General features: G+C 48.7%; 1 protein-coding gene across 4 annotated transcripts in view; it reads left to right on the top strand.

Annotated features, from left to right (window-relative positions):
* Nucleotides 1–10,861, top strand: part of PATJ (PATJ crumbs cell polarity complex component) — a 157,772-nt gene extending 146,911 nt beyond the window's left edge. For 2 of the 4 annotated variants that reach the window (XM_063343079.1, XM_063343080.1), the window contains 4 exons: nucleotides 753–857; nucleotides 4,330–4,433; nucleotides 6,209–6,332; nucleotides 8,032–10,861. In XM_063343079.1, coding sequence (XP_063199149.1) covers nucleotides 753–857; nucleotides 4,330–4,433; nucleotides 6,209–6,332; nucleotides 8,032–8,178 — 480 coding nt within the window. In that variant the 3' untranslated portion in view covers nucleotides 8,179–10,861. The remainder of the gene's footprint in view (nucleotides 1–752; nucleotides 858–4,329; nucleotides 4,434–6,208; nucleotides 6,333–8,031) is intronic. The other 2 variants (XM_063343083.1, XM_063343081.1) reach the window with 1 other exon arrangement.
* The last annotated feature ends 5,578 nt before the right edge of the window (nucleotides 10,862–16,439 follow it).

Raw genomic sequence — 16,439 nt, 5'->3', positions numbered from 1 at the left:
GGCGTTTTGGGAACTGCAGAGTAGGCGTCATTTAGAGCTCAAACCAGGTAAAAACCAGATCAGAAGTTAGTTGTTTGGTCTCAAGGTCCTTATAAAGAAATGCCAAAATAAGGCTCAGACTCACAGGATATGTGGGTTTCCAGGAATGACCGTGGTGAACACCTTCCGTTTTGGAGAGAGTTTCAAGGAATCATTAATATTGAAAAGAACTTAACTATGCAGGTACGTAGGATTGCTTTGGCCCATGACGTTCATTAGTACATGCTGCTACATCCCTGCCATGTCTCTGACAGAATTACACAATCGCACTGAGTGCCAGGGTATGTATAAGAAGAAGAAACCATCTAGGTTAATTAGATTAATATCAGAAGTGCCCGCGTTCCTATACTGCATTCAGCATGTGCGTGCGTAGTCTGTAGGAATATGAACTTGTCTGCACGCGTGGACACTAATGAATCCTTTCTGGATGGGAGGACAGCAGTGAAAGCGTCACTCTGCTTGCAAATGGAAATAGTAAAATACAACCCGCCTTTGTTTCTCTGATCGCATTGTTGTTTGTTTTTTTTTAAAAATCTGTATTGTATTTGCTCTGAAGAACGGTAAATGATCACTAGCAATGCAGAATGCTCACAAAAGGGACCCTGCAAAAGAGAAGCATGACTGTGCAGTGCCAAGTTCACGAGGAATTTTAAGCATTCTTAATTTTAATTTTCCCTAATGCTAGTAATTTTCCATTACTGTTGTACTTTTAGGTTGGAGATCGGATTGTCAGTATTAATGGGCAACCTTTGGATGGGCTGTCTCATGCAGATGCGGTTAATCTACTAAAGAATGCTTATGGGAGCATTATCCTGCAGGTACGGTGATAAATTGAACATGCAGCTGCATGAGGGTAGATAAATGGCATTCAGGGGAAAAAAAAAAAAACCCTAAGCATCACTGGCACAAGGCATCACAGAATTGCAGGGTGCTTGCTGATGGGAATTACACGGAATGAAAGCGAGAAATAATTTTCATTCAAAAATTCTTTATTGCCACTCATACAGGCTGTGAGCACGATTATATAAAAGCATAACAAAGAGAACAAAGTAACTTGTTGCTATACATGGTAAATCAACAAGCTTCCAAGTTTGTTTGTTTTTTTTTTTTTTTAATTTGAAGTTAACTAGGAACAAGAAATTATGTGTGTGTGGATGTGTGCGTGCATGTAACTAGACTGTGACCAAACTGCCCACAGTGTTGATTTCCTCCTTCTTGAAAGGGGGAGAAGAAAGAAACGCCAGCGGCATTTAGTAAAAATGATGGCATCATCATTAAGACAGCGCTGCCTAGAATTGATTATTCTACAGGTAACAAAAAATAACACTCGAGAGAGAAACAGTGTCATCACTGCCACGTTCATATGCCAGCTGAAAGGAAGACATCTTCTGCCACTTTGGTTCTAATTGCTGCTCCCCAGTATATTCATCTTTAGTTTATTTTTACGTTTACACAAAGAAATGAGAAAAATACTTGCCAGAGAGAATTCAAAATACTACTCGTTTGCAGAATTATTGTAACGGTTGAAAAAAAAGCTTAGGACGTACCACTAAAATCTACTCTAATTTTCTTTATCATCACAGCGTATTGCGTTGGAACACATCTTGAGAGAGTTTCACAAGCTTCTTGCTTGCATTACAACACAAATGTGACTATAAAAAATGGGTGGGCGAAGAAAAAGATTTAAAAAAAAAAAAAGGAAATGAAGTGATAATAAACTTAGTTTTAGACGTGCTTATTCTTGGTTTTGTTTGTCCGTGAACTGCTGACCTGGTAAGTGATGAGCCGGTTCCAGAGCAGATGGTGTATTTGTGTAGTTCCATCGAAGTCAAAGGAAATACGCAGATATACACCAGCTGAGGATTGGATTTTCGTTTAAATTATAGTTATCATATTGTTACTACCATTGAGTAATTTCACTTTTCATGTCAACAGTATTCCCTGAATAGAAAATGAAAGCTTGCCGCAGAACCCAAAATTGCTAATCGTGAAAGCTGTAATACAGCCTATTCCACCTCGTCGTGTATTTAAAAATATTCCCGATGAAGCAGGCTGTCAGTTGGGCGCTCGCGTAAGCAAAGAGGTTCTTCTGGAAATGTCCTTGGGTTTGTCAGTTGATGGGTTTTCTTCCGCATTTTTGCTGTCTAACTTAAAACGGGCTTAATACTTTTTTACGGCTGGTAGGGGTTTATTCTGATAGAATAGAGTCTCTTTTCCTCTATTAAAAACCTGTGATGTGAAGGTGGGATGTTATATTTTCGTAGCGGCAGGGAGTAGTGGGGAAGCCCTGCCGTAAGCACGCGATACGGTTACCTTACCTGCTAACCACAGGTACTTCTCCGTCACCGGATCGCTTCTTTTTTTTTTATGGAAACAATCTAAATGGAATAATCCTATCGCTGCGATAATCATGACTGATGTGTCATTAAGTAATTTTATTTATTATCAGGTTAGACCACTTCATGGCAAACTGCTTTGAAAGGTCAGATAATTGCGTTCAGCGGTGTGGAAAGGCTTATTATCAGCACGTCCTGGGAAGGATGGTAAAGGAGTTTGCAAATGCTGTTTGCAAATGGGAGATTAGGGTCTCGGGGGAACAATCATCCCTTTCGGCTGTTTTGATGCTTTGGTTTAATTTAATTTCTTTTCTGCAGGTGTAGTAATGAGATAAGGGGAAGCTTTTTTACAAGGTTGTTGAACTCTGATACGTTCTTACTGCCAACTGAAGATTTTTGAATATAGATTTATTTCGCCCTCGTTTTATTTAACAACAAAATACGGCAAATACCGGCTGGCACTCTTTCCCCTACTGCAACGGGAAGGAAAACTTAAGGGTGTCTTTGCTGGCTGAGCCAGGAGCAGTCGTTTCGTCTGCCGGACATTCAGGGCATCCCAGAACCCGAGTCCTGGGATGCAGAATTTGCACGAGAACTAATCTTCCTTCCTAGAAAATGCTACCGCCTTCTTGGCTCCAAGTGATTAGGAAAAGGGAGATATTGTCGTGGAAGAATTTGTGAGCGTTCATTTAAAACAGGGGATTTATAGAATGGATTTTTTTTTTTTTTTGAAAAGGCGCGTTTCCCTTAAGCCACGTTCACAGCAAGGAGTGGGAAGAGTACCTGTTAATTTTGATAAAATAAGGCCAGGGAGAGCTAGAGGAAATACTGGAAATATATTTACTGGGTATTTCTCACTGTCTCTGAGCCGAAGTGCTGCACTGTACAGTAAACGTCAAGCAGAGAGTATCTCACCACAAGGAGATGGAGTTGGGGGATAACCACGGCGTGTAGTTTTTAGGAAACTGATGTCCTTTCGGTGGTAAATATTTAAAATCCGAAACATTTCCCGGTGGTTTCCTTGAATTTTTATTTTTTTTGCAGAAAAAGCAAAGAATAGAAAACAAGCATGCAATGAAAGGTTAAAAAAACCCCAAAGCTGGAGCGGGCGCCGTCACTTCATGTTTAATAAGTCCCAGTGGGCCTGCAAGCTGCACGCTTCTACCCTTGCGAGGCTAAAGCCCCGTGAACGGCAAACCCCAGGCCTCAGCGTGCGAGTCACTGATTCCTCGATGCGGCCATAGCTGGCTTTGTACCTCACCCACGCAACGTGGGTATGGCTGCCTTAAAAACCCTGAGCAACTTTGCTGCCCCACGACCTGTCAAAATGCCCTTAACTCCGTTAATTACTGCGTGGTGGTGATCCGTGATGGTTTCAGAATAATACAGGAGCCGGAACTGGGAAGTGTAAGAGTCCAGTTTGTGGGATTCATGCTGGAGATTGCAGAAAAGTTGAAACCAAGGATTAATTTCTTCCCTGCTGAGGAAACGAACCAGTCTGAGCTATTTCAGGGCCTTTGCCCCGTAGTCCCTTGGATCTCTGTATTTTGTTCAAAGCTGAGGTGCTCTCTGGGGGAGACCTTTACTTTCAAGCCCAGTCCTGGACACCTTGTGTTGACTCTGAGAGGGACCTATTTCCTTGACAAAATAACCTCTTTCTCTGGATTATCCAGGGAGACTGTCCCCCTCTGCTCAGCATCAGAGTAAAGGCAAGAGAAAGCTTCAGAGCAACGTTTGCATTTAACCACCAGAAAGGTGGCTACTATTAACTCTGTTACTTGAAAGTATTGAATTAATAGGACATTTGAGAGAGTAGGACTTGTGTTTGAAATTTGCTTGAAAAAAAACCCATCAGCAATTGATTTTCCTAATGTATCAGCTGTTTTTTACATTATTAGCCAAGATGTCCTTGGTATTAAGTGACCAGAGTATTTCCTTGCATCCTTCTGTTCAGGTTGTGGCTGATACCAACATCAGTGCCATTGCTACCCAGCTGGAGAGCATGTCTGCGGGATGCAACCTTAACTCTTCTTCTGAGCATCCTTCTGAAGATCCCGAGTAAGTCTGGATTTAGTCTGCGTAACTGAGGTGGATTTCTCTGCCCCATGCAAGGGAAAAGCCCAGGGTGGGGAAGGAGGTCTCTCCCATTGCGTTTCTCTCTAATTTTCCATCACCTTTAAAATGAAAACTGTGACCTTCTCCAAGCTGATTATGGACTCGTGTCCGTCTTCACACGGTGACAGAAATTGCTTGGATAAATATGCACAAAATGTGTTGCCAAGCACTAGTTCTGGACATTTTGCAAAAAAACTTATCTCCTTTCTTTTCTAACGTGTTATGCTGACATGAGTGTTCTGCCCTTGTCTGTTGGTTTCCTTGCCTGAAAAGAGTTATGATCGAGGCAATGTGAAATCATTTGTCATTGCCAGACTAAGGCAAGAGGTGTTAACAAGCCTGGCGTCGGATGCAAATGTTTCAAAACAGGTCCCACCACTTTCTTCGTCTGTTGAAGCTTTTTAGCTTTACAGTTCAAAAAAGTCTGGTTAAAAAATTGTCTGCTTGGAGCACTTCTGTATGGTGATGGAAGTTAGAGATCTAGCCCTCCCATGGCCATGCATCATTCTCCATCGTGTGCTTTTTAGGGCAGCTTATAGCATTCCAGTTACCATTTTGAAATTCATTTGGTCTTTATTTTGGTTCATTAGCTTCATTATGTTCTTCATTTTCATTCTTTGATTCATTATATTTATCTTAAGAAGCTGGGATGCAAGTTGCTGCCCTACCTCAGGGGTTTTGAGTATAAAAGTTAAGCTTTTTATGCTGCATTGTCTCATCTTACAATGTGAGATACTGTTTTTATTGCTGCTCTCAAAGGAAAATTGCTGACTTCACAAAAGGATTTGTATTCTCTTTTCATATCAAAATAGTAAGGAAATTTGAATGTGAAAATATGAAGCAGAATTAGGTAGGCGTATGTGTTCGTTCTGTCTTAAAGAAATGGCTAGAGATTAGTCATCATAGGCTATAGCTTTATATAGGTGGAAGATGCCAAACAGCTTTTGTCCACAATAATTATTTCCAAATATGTAGAAGTGACTTTTCCAAATTCGAGATGGATATGTCTATGGATATGTGTGTGTGTGTGTATATATATATATATGTATATGTATATATGTATATATGTGTACGTATATATATATATATATATATATTAAAAAAGTGGCCTGAATTCCACCAAAAATCTTCCTTTGCTCAATGCAGACAGCAAAAGCCCCTGAGGAGAGCTGAGGCTCTACGCGATGCGTGGTGTGAGGGCTCTCGGGACTCAGCCTGGGGCTACGCGGCACCGGGATATAGGTCAAATACAGGTTGTCAGGAAACAGCCCAGAGAGCCTGCAGTAGAGCTGAGACTATACACACAGGTCTATTAGACTCAGTCCTGTGAAGTCGTAAAGCAAAATGCTGTAAGAAAATCATTGCAGTTGCCACTTACGCAGGCAAAAGACGACGGCTTGGCCGGTAAGAAAGCAAACTCTCCTTTGCCGACGTGCAGCGGCTGCCGATGAAGGGAGTCTCGCTTCTGCATCAGAGATAAGGGCTCTTGTTGAGCTCTTTTTAAAAATAAGTATTTTCAAAGCGAGGAGCCGAAGTACACGGAGCAGCGTTTGAACTCGGGGCTGCGCAGCAGTGTATTTCGGCGCGAGGACGAGAGTCATGGTTTGTGCCCGTGTGAAAAACTTCGTGGTAGATAAATATCTCTGTAAGCGTTCCTTCTGCATAAAGTCCCCAGAGACACACATTGCTATTCTAAGTAATATTTGTTGTGTTTTCAGAGCACCTCAGCCTAAGATTATTACTTTGGAGAAAGGCTCTGATGGACTGGGATTTAGTATTGTAGGGGGGTATGGAAGTCCCCATGGAGACCTGCCCATTTATGTCAAGACTATATTTGCCAAGGTATCTTTTTTGTTTGTTTGTTTTCTCCCTTTTTCTAGATTATCTTTAAAAATAAACCTAAGATTTGGCTTGGGTAATATATTATGTAGTAGAAAGTGCTGTCGAAGTACATTGATGTGAGTAAGCGGACCCAGAACTCGCAGCCGGCTTCTCAGTTTGTATTTCGTATTACTGGTGGCTGAAACGAGATACTTTATCTCAGCAAAATCGCTCTGTGTACTTGGGAAACTTGTTTTGCTACATTAAAATATTTATAAGGCGGTTTTCTGTCTGTAAATCTCAAAGAGCCTTCCGAGAGGTGTGGAGGCATCGCTTTTCCCACCGTACAGGAGAGGAGGCAGTTGCAGAGATGCTGTATCTTTGTGGCGGAGCTTCAGCTGCAAAACCAGCTCCTGTGCTCAGGTGGTCACCTCAGCGAGAAAAAACACCGAAGGACAAAAACGCCATACCTCGTGGCTTGATACTGAATTGGCTTACACCTCGGTCCTGCCTTTAGTTATTCTCCTTTGCTTCCAGCTTCTCTCTCATGCCTCTCCCTGGGTGCTCCTCTCCCATCTTCTGGAGACACTCACTGTCTCAGCCCATCTCTGACCCCAACCTGGAGTCTCAGGGGAGGACCTGGGGGTCTCAGCCGGGTACAGCAGTGGCTCTGGCCACAGAGGATGAGGAAGAAACATAGTACAGCCCAGCCCCGAGGCAGACGGCCCCAGAATGGCCACTGGTGCAGAGGGAGGAGTGCCCCTTTGCTAGAAATGTGCTCAGTGTGGGCCAACGAGATACGTCAGGCACGGCCACGTGAAGGGAGATCTGGAAATGGCAGGGAGGAAAGGAAGACAGTGGGAATTCGGGATAATTTCCATAAGGTAACTTCGAAGCCAGTCACACACAGTTGCTTCTCCTGTGCCTACTTGCTGTGACTTGTGTCAGCGCTTCTGGCAGGGTAGGTGACATAACTGAGAAAACTTCATCTTAAGGTGGAGTAGAAGTCATTTCTCCTCTGCTTCTGCGCTTCCGGGGCTCAAACCACAGATACCTGATCTTTTTACAATTTTCAGTTATTAATGTGGGAAGACACTGCGTCTTTAAACTGATGCTTAGATTTACAAGTTTCTAGATGTGGGCACAGCTGAGAAACCCTAAATCGAAGCTAGAATACGCTGCGGCCACTGATGGGGCCATGGGGCAGAAGCGGACACCATGAGCCGACTTCTGGGCAGGGAAGGGCTCAGGATTTAGACAAAAGAGCTGCAGCGAGGCCTCTGGAGGAGAACAGCCATTTCTGAAGCTCAGTGGGAGCTTCTCAGGACTTTCAGTGGAGCCCAGCTCCATCTGGGGCTTGGGGCTGCTTGGCTGCATGAGCTCCGCGTCCCTCTCTCTCCCCACATTTTAACCAGTTTAAATGCTGCTTTAACAAGCTTCTCCATAATCAGAAAAGCCCAAATCAGTCTTCACACGTCCCTTTTTTCAGGGACGAGACCCAGGGGGTGCCCCAGACCCCGCAGGGTTGGGTAAGAGGGACAAGCGATGGGCAAGGGCTGAAGCACCCAGGGAGGCTTGGGCACTGTCATTTCCCATGTCCCCCACCCGGTTACGGCGGGATTTCCAGCGCTGCTTCCCTCCTCATTCCATCCACGGGCATTCCGAGAGGCGGGAGGGCTCCCCGCGACCAGCCGCTAACGAATCGCTTTGCCGTTTGCAGGGAGCAGCTGCGGACGATGGCAGACTGAAGCGCGGCGATCAGATTGTAGCAGTTAATGGGGAAGCTTTGGAAGGTGTCACTCATGAGCAAGCTGTAGCTATTCTGAAGCGCCAGAAAGGAACTGTGACATTAACGGTGTTATCATGAATGTCATTGCGCTTGCGGAGATAAATACAATTATTTTAGAACATCAGTAGAGCTATAATAATACTGTTCAGCCCTGAGCGGGATGTAAAGCAAACCCTGGCAAAAATGACGCCGTATTCACCCCGTTGCCAGAAAGGGTAGTGTGCATCTCGAGCTTCATTTAGCCTGCCACGTTTATCAGCCTTTCTCCCCACCCTCCCCTACTTCTGGTGGCTTTTGGAGGTTTCTCTGGACACGTTTAATTAAGAAACTTCAAAGAAGAGTATCCAATTTTACTTTATTTATACATGGGTTTATCCCCGCTTGTCTGAACCCCGGTTAAAACGGCTGAACCTGGAATCAATTCGCACACAAAAGAGACTTTAGATCATCAACCGATCTCATCTGATGAGCAGGAATAAATGCCGAGTGACTTGTCATCTCACTCATGATTTACTTATGCTAATTGTCCTTTCAAGTATGCCAGAAAACATTAGCAATGTAATTAAATTACCACTGTTCCAAATGATGAAATATCAAATTCTCCTCTGGGAAATTATTTGTGCTCGGCACAGTAAGTCTGATAGTCAAATGTGAACTTCTCATGTTTATCTCTTTGGGTAGGTCTATGGAAGTTAGTCAGAGGTAATTACTGTGATGTGTCAATTTGCAGCCTTTAGCATGAAAAATAAACTAGGGGAGAGGGAAATTTATCTTTTTAGGCTTTTAAAACGTTTGAGCCTTTTCAGATATTGAGGCAGCATGAACAACAACGACGTATCTCGCTCTATTCTAATTATATTTTTAAAGAAGAAATGTGCTGATATATGCCAGGCGTGTTGCATACAAAGGCAGTTGTTGTTGTGCCAAGTTGCAGCATAATTGTTCATCCCGAAACTTTAATGAAGACAAAAGTTTGCCTCGGCAATGCGATCCTGTAATTCTAGTAATGATGGTGAGCAGTCCCTCTGCACGTTGTCTTCAAGGCTAGATGAAGTTAATCCAAACCAGCAAACCGTTTTACGTTTCCAAGAGTTCTCCCCAGGATCAGATAGCGCAGGAAGAGGCTTTCACGGATCACAGAGGATGCTTCTCCCTCGGGGCTGCTGGAGTTCAGTTTTGGATAATACCAAATAATACCAGGCACTGGTGAGATGATCGCTGCAGAAGACTTCTGCGGCGGTTTAAGACGATGTCCTTCCGGGGCTCGCTGCCGTGCCCGTCCTCCCCAGGGCAGAGCGTGGGCTTCCTCGTCCCCCTCCGGCGGCTCGGACAGCTCGGTCGAAGCAACTCGCTTTTTTTTTTGGGTTTAAGCTGGGCCAGGCGAGAGCTGCTGAAGCCCTTGAGGAGCCTTCCCAAGGCCTGCCCGGCTCCGCGTGGTGGAGGTGGGATGCAGGAACGGTCAGCAGCCCAAAGTCAGTGACTTCGTTCCGTGTCGCAGCCATTCCTGCAGTGATTATACGGCCGTAGCCTTAGTGATTTAGCAGATGAATTTGGCAGGCAGATTAATGGCACTGCAAGTCGTTGTGGTTTAATCTTCCTATCCGGAGGAGCAATAGGGTTTTAGAGGAAGCAGCCCAGTCTGATTTGGACTATTTGGTATAATTTATAATGATGATGTACCTGGGAGAAATTAAAAGCGGGGGGGGAGGGTGTCAAAATTGGCTGCTCATTTTATGTGAAAAATCCCTGGAATGAAACGGAGAGAAGAGTCAAAATCTGTAATGTCACAACTGAGTAGCACAGGGCTGGTGGCGTCGAAGGGGCTGTGGCCAGGATGTTTTAGCCGGAGCGGGTGTTCCCCGTTTCACGTAAAAGAGGTACTGATGTGAGATGAGCTACACCGAAACGAGCCAGCTGCGACGCGCTCGCCTTGAAACCGTTTTCCTGATTTCATTGGAAAATTTCCTTTAAATTTAGGTAATCACAAAGTGCATTTAGCCTGCTGGAGCAATTGGTGGGTCTTCCGTTCGTAGTGCCTGGAAGAGACTTCCCGTTTTCAATGGATTCCCACTGTAGCATTTGATTTGCCAAGTGAAGTGTTAGTGGAGCCTTGATTGCAGACACACAGAAATATCTCCAGATGTAGCAAATTGGAGACTTTTCAACAAACTGCCTCGGGTTGCAAAAGTACCCAAGGTGTGCGGGAGTTAAGGGCAGGTAGGCGACACGTGAAGAGGTGCCCTCAAAATTCTTGTATGGAATTTATGAACAAAATGTAATGATTCCTCTGTCTGATTACGGTTTTATAACCGTTGCATTCCTACTTTAAGATGCTGCCACATTTAATCTATGAAGTTTTACACGGCTGTTTATTAGCCTATTATGCACATACTGTTCATATACATAAAGAATAGGATTTATGGGCTGAGATATTTTGCACTTCTCATTGCTCAGATGGAGAGAGAACATTTTCTGCTTCTTGTAATTTGCACTTTGTGTGTTGAATATATTACTGCCAAAAATTATATCGCAACTAATTGATAAACCAGTGACCGTGCGGAGAAGCGTGTGCTGTATGTACAGGACCAAGTTAGATAATTAAATTTGCATTACGCTTGTCTGGGTTGAGGTGTTCTGGTTTGTTTAAAACTTTATTTCTGTGCAAGGGAAAAAGCAATTAAACCTCCTGATTGTATGTTTACGTATATCAGTAAAATGAGACATTTTATGACTTCGAAGATTCTAAATAAAGCTCGGTTACATAAGGAGTTGTGCAGGTCTTTGGTTTTTAAGTCGCTGTTAAAATGTACTGCATGAGCTGTCTGTTTGCTGTTCCTAGTAGGGCTCATGGTTGCCCTCCTCGGGGAGCAGGAGCGGCGGCGGCTGGAGGAGTGGTGGGAGGCTGTGGGGACAGCCAGGTGTGGGGACAGCCAGGCTTTGGGCTCAGGCAGTGGGATTGCTCAGGTGACAGCTGCGGAGAGCCCTCCCGTCCACGTCTGCCCTCCACGAGGAAGCTGCAGCTGCCCATCGGGGTGGCTGGAGCCTGGTGAGTACGTTTCATTCAGGGGGACGCCGACAGAAACGGCCCAGCGAGGAGCCAAGGATCGGGTGCACAGGCAGCAAAACTGGGGGAGAGAAAAAAGAGGGTGAAGACGAAGGCGCTGGGTGACCAGTGTTGTACCAGGAGTAATCACAGCCAACCCGAAGCGTGCTTGCAGGAGGAGCATCGATGCTGTGGGCATCTCGCAACCCTTTGGAGGAGCCACTCGCCACCATTTCGACTCGTGTGTATGGTGGGAAGGGTTGGTTTGGTTTGAGGACTCAGCTCTCAGAGCCTTGTCTTTTTGAGGGGCCGCGTGCTGTTCACAGTCCCTCCATCTGCTTCCTCATCTGGAGAGACCTGGAATAACCTGCAGCTTGTGGTGGCACCATCAAGGACATCCTTGACATCACCAGGAGCCATCCTGGGGCTGTTTGCAGTTCTTGGCTAGCTGCAAAGAAAAGGGCCAGTAACACCGACATTCGCACTTCTTCCAAAGGCTGGGACTGAGGTGCTGTAAGTCGTCGTGTCCTCCCCGCCATGTGGGCTCGCCAGGGGACAACGTCTGTCCAGGCACCGTCCCCGCTGCCGAGCACTGAGCTTCAGGAGCAGCTGCTGGGGGCAGCGAGGTGGGCCATGGAGGTGGGATGGTGTGGAGAGCAGGCCAGCCTGGGGGGACACGGGGACTGTCACAGGGCACAGCTGCACGGGGGATCGCCGTAATGCCTCTAAAATCCCCGTAATTAATCAAATGGCGATTACCACCCTGGAAGTATGACATATAGAGAGCTTGTTGAGGTAATATGATCGTGCCGAGATGGAGCAGTTAATGTACCTTCACCTGAAAGAACTGGAATGAATTAATTTAACGTTACACATGTATAAAACATTAGTTTTTACAGTTATGCTGAGCGTTGATATATAATTCCATTATCGTCTTTCTCCACGGTTTCACACTTCTACATCCATAATTCAGCTGTATTTACACTCTGGTTAGACGCTGTCAGGGTCATTGTTTTTCCTTTTAGCAGCAATGGGCGTTTTGTTCTCTAACACGCACGATCCTGTGATAAGCCGGACCCTTTTAGGATGGCAACGAATCAGAGATCCGTGTTCTGCAGCATCCCCAGTGGAAAAGGAACGAGGATCACCTTGACTTTGCCTCCAGCTTTGTCCCGGCGGAATCCGAGGTCTCTGCTGCTGTGGAATTGCAGCGGTTTATTCCCGATTCCTGCACAAAACGGAAAATACACAGTGGCAGCATAAAAACCTCTTCGTTCCCCATAGCGCAGCCCCTGCCGTAGGTGCTGTGCCTCTAACTGCTCGGTTAGAATTAAAAATTGCGTCCTAATCAAAGTAGTCGTACCCATTAAACCCACGTTCACGTGGGATTCTTCTTCCGCGCTTCCCCTCGGGACGCCCAGGGCAGGGCACAGCCCCGCTGAGCTCCCCTTTCCCTTCCCACCGCCTCCCAGGAAACGGGGTTTCTCTCCGGAACGGACACGGCGCTGCGGTCGCTTTCACCGACTCGCCAGCCAGCGGCCACGAGGAGGAGGTAAAGCAGAAAAACAAAGAGGTCCTCGAAGGTCTCGTTTTTTTCCTGAAGAAATCGCACTTTTGGGGAGGGTTACTCGTTTGCATTTTGAATGAGAACAGACTCTTCTGTCTCCTAAAGCCCTTTCTTGGTTTATCTTTTTTTTTTTTTCTTTTCTTCTTTTTTAACACATTGGTGTGCAGGTATGACGGGACGTCGGCTGAAGAGAAACCTAAGTGTAGAAGGTGGGTTTCTCCAGGCCCTCCAGGAGCTTGTTTGCTGCAGGTTCTGCTTTATTTCTGTGCAGCAGCAAAGGCTGCAAATAAATTCCCCTGAATAGCAATATACGCTCTCCTGCCTCCTGTCCCCTCTCGCCCAGGTGGCCTTTTCTTACAGAGTCGTTTCCCCTCAAGGGCGGAGGATGCTCGGGACGCTTGCGTGCGGCGCTGCTCCCAGAGTGCAAACTCAGCAGGAATCGGCCGGGGACGGGGATGGCGGGAGCGGAACGTCGCACCCGGGAGCTCCCGCGGGACGACGGCGGGGACCCACAGCCCAATGCCAGGCGCCGGCTGGGGGCTGTGTGTGCGCTGGGACCCCGCCGTCCCCGTGTCCTCCCACCACAGGTTGGGGGGCGAAACCCTGCGCGAGGGCCCGCGCTGCTCCGCAGAGCCTTCGTTAGTGCTCGCCTCGGGGGACGGGGAGGATTCGTGCGCCCGAGATGATGTTTTGCAGCACGGTCCTGCCAAAAATCACTTCTCAGCAGGGACGTTGTTTGCTCCAAGCGGCGTTTGGGCTGGAAGAAGCCCCTGTTAGTGGTGAACCCCTCGGTGGCGCTGCCAGCGGTCCCTGCCCCGGTTTCTCTGCGGGGTTTCTACTTGAGGACATGCTGGCCGGCTGTCTGCGGCGGCTCCGTGGAAAGCAGCTTCAGCCCGTGAGCGCGGGTGGGATTGTGCCCGTCGGAGACAGGTTTCATTCTTACTTGGGTGTTTTACTGCTCCTGGCAGAGGGGCGGGAATCAGCGAGCAGCCCCTGGTGCTCACAAAAGCCAGTTAACCTGCTGCATTGGGAGTGTAGCCATAGGACAAGGGGTAGACTGGAAGAGCGGAGACTGAGATGAGATGTGAGGCAGAAATTGTTGGCTGTGAGGGCGGTGAGCCCCTGGCCCAGGTTGCCCAGAGAAGCTGTGGCTGCCCCATCCCTGGAGGGGTTCAAGGCCAGGTTGGCCGGGGCTTGGAGCAACCTGGGCTGGTGGGAGGTGTCCCTGCCCAGGGCAGGGGGTGACACTGGGTGGGTTTTGAGGTCCCTTCCAACCCAAACCATGCTGTGATTGGGGGAAGCAGGTAAAACTGGAAAAATTATTATTATGTGGGCAAATGTTTTCTATTAATGCTGGTTCAAACTGGGGAGTGGGGTAGCAAACGGGGACGGTTGCTGTCTGCGTTGGTGTTACTCTGTGCAGGGTGAAGCTGAGCTGCTGCTGGCCGCCTGGTGTTTAATCCCCCCCACCCCAGATTTCCCGGGTCTTTGGGGGACGGCTGGGTCTCCGTGGCGTGTTGGCAGCTGGTCCTCATCTCCTCCCCGGCTGGAGCCCACACCGCCAGAGTTTTGAAATCCTCTCTTACCTCGCAGTCCCGCAGCCGAGAGCCTTTGCTTCATTTTTCCTACTTCTTTTGTGTTTCTCAAGATGGGACTATAAACTCTTCCAGGGAAATATCTGCCCTCAGAAACATCATGTTCCCTGTGAGTATTTTCAAATATTAAGAAGTCGTGTAGTGCTTTTGTTACCCTTCTCTTCATCCCACCTCGCAGTGTATGCGGGAGGCAGCGTGTTCCCGAGCCCCTTGCACACGGCTGCCATCGGCTGATGGACGTCACCAGCACTGGACCGGGGGCTGTCACCAGGGCAGGGACCTGGAGCATCCCGACGGAGCGGCCGCAGCCAGCAGCCGGGGAAAGCTGCACAGGCCCCAGCCCCAGCGGCTGCGCCGACTCCGGGCACCCGCGCACCCACGGCTTTTTCTGCTGAAATGGCACTAGATGGAGCAATTGACAAAAATATTGTATTTCTGCTGCCTTCAGCCCGGGGCCTGGTGGCCCTGCCGGAGGGGCTGCCCCAAAGGATGCCCTGAGGATGCTCCATCCTCTCAGCCCAGACCGCGAAAGCCGAATTCCCAAAGCTCTGAGCCGGCTTTTTCCCCTGCAAATAGGTGGGTGCTGGGAAAAGGGCACACCCGGGTCCTGTGACGAGAGGGAGATTTCTAGGAAATGCGATGATGGCCCCGTGATAAACGCCCTGGTGAGCGTGGGGCTGAGCGGTGTCCCCACACCGAGCCGTGGGGAGGGGATGGGGCGCCAGGGGGTGAACTCAGCCCAGCGGACCCCAAAGCAGAGCCGCTGTCGCTGCCCCTGCGGCAGCTCATTCCCCTGCAGAAAATAAATCTGCCTTTGCCGCCGAGACCCTCGTCTCTTCCAAGAATATTAAATTCCACTGATAGTCACTGAGCTGCCACCATCCGAGCTGCTGATGGGGCAGTTTCTGGGTGACAAAGTGAGAGGTGCTGATTTTCTCGGCCGCCCACGGGGGGCGAGGCTGGGGAGAGGAAAGAGAAAGCAGAATTAATTATGTCTCACACATTCTACTTTCACTCGGACCTGAAAAAGGCGCTGCTCGTTGTTTCTGCCTCTCCCCATTGCTAAGCCTCAAGAGTCTGGTCCCGGCGCCCAGTTGTCACCCGTCGGGGAGGCGGCGAGGAGGTAGGGGCTGCCCGCGCGTGTCAAAGGAGCCGAGCCAAGGCACGTCGCCGCCACCTGGGAACAGCCCGTTAATTTAATTAACCGCGGAGGTTGTGCTCAGCAGTTCCACGGGGCTCTGCGTGCACATCGGGCTCGGGGTGCTCCGCTCTCTCCTGGTGCTTTGAGCGCGGCCGCAGCCCCGTTGCGGAAGCCGATGGACGTTTCTTGCCCTGCTCTCCCCGTTCCCGGCCCCACTGGGGGAAGCAGCGTCCCCCCCGGCGCCACGGGCTGAGGATATTTACAGCGCAAGAAATGAGTAACCTTTCACAAAAGCGACCTGACACATTTAAAGGACGACGTTAGCAAATTACTGCAATTATTTCATCCCCTTTCCTGCACTATATGGTGGCCTCAGGCCGATGCCGAGGAACCATCTCCCCCCCTCCCTGCGGCAGGGACGGACCCCACTTTGCTGTTATTTTCCCCGTCCGGGGACACGCCGCCCCTCACACGAGCCCCATGGTGGTTCCACCACCCCACACGGCGGGCGCCGAGCACAAGGCAGCCTTTTGTCCGGGCCCGACGGATCACAGGGACCGCGCGTTTCGCCACGGACCGGCCGCGTTCATTCCTCGCATATCTCACAGCTGATGTCAGGATGGTGCGGGGGCGGCCGCGGGGGCCCTCCTGCTCCGGCGGGGGTGGGAGGCACAGCTTGGCTGTGTCTCCATGTGTTCCCCCCCACTAAAATTTCTGGATATTGCCTTCCAGCGCCGGTGCCCCCAGGGAGGCATCGCTCCGCGCCTTGGCAGCTCGCAAGCAGGGGGAGGAACAACTTGGGCTCATCTGGTTTTCGGCAAGGAGGGGGGAAGCTGCCGGCTGTTCCCTTTGTGTGTTGTATCTGGCGTGGGCACCGACACCAAACCCGGTGCGGAAGGCGGCTGGCCGGGGTGGGAGGCTCTCGGGTGGCTCTGGCCGGATCCAGGGCACAGCTGGGGGCAAAGTGGTGCCGTGTGTGCGGCCGGTTGCTTC

The sequence above is a fragment of the Chroicocephalus ridibundus genome, chromosome 8 (assembly GCF_963924245.1).
Source record: "Chroicocephalus ridibundus chromosome 8, bChrRid1.1, whole genome shotgun sequence".
NCBI lineage: Eukaryota > Metazoa > Chordata > Aves > Charadriiformes > Laridae > Chroicocephalus > Chroicocephalus ridibundus.
Note: the sequence above shows the minus strand (reverse complement) of the source record. Positions and strands in the feature narration are given on the sequence as shown.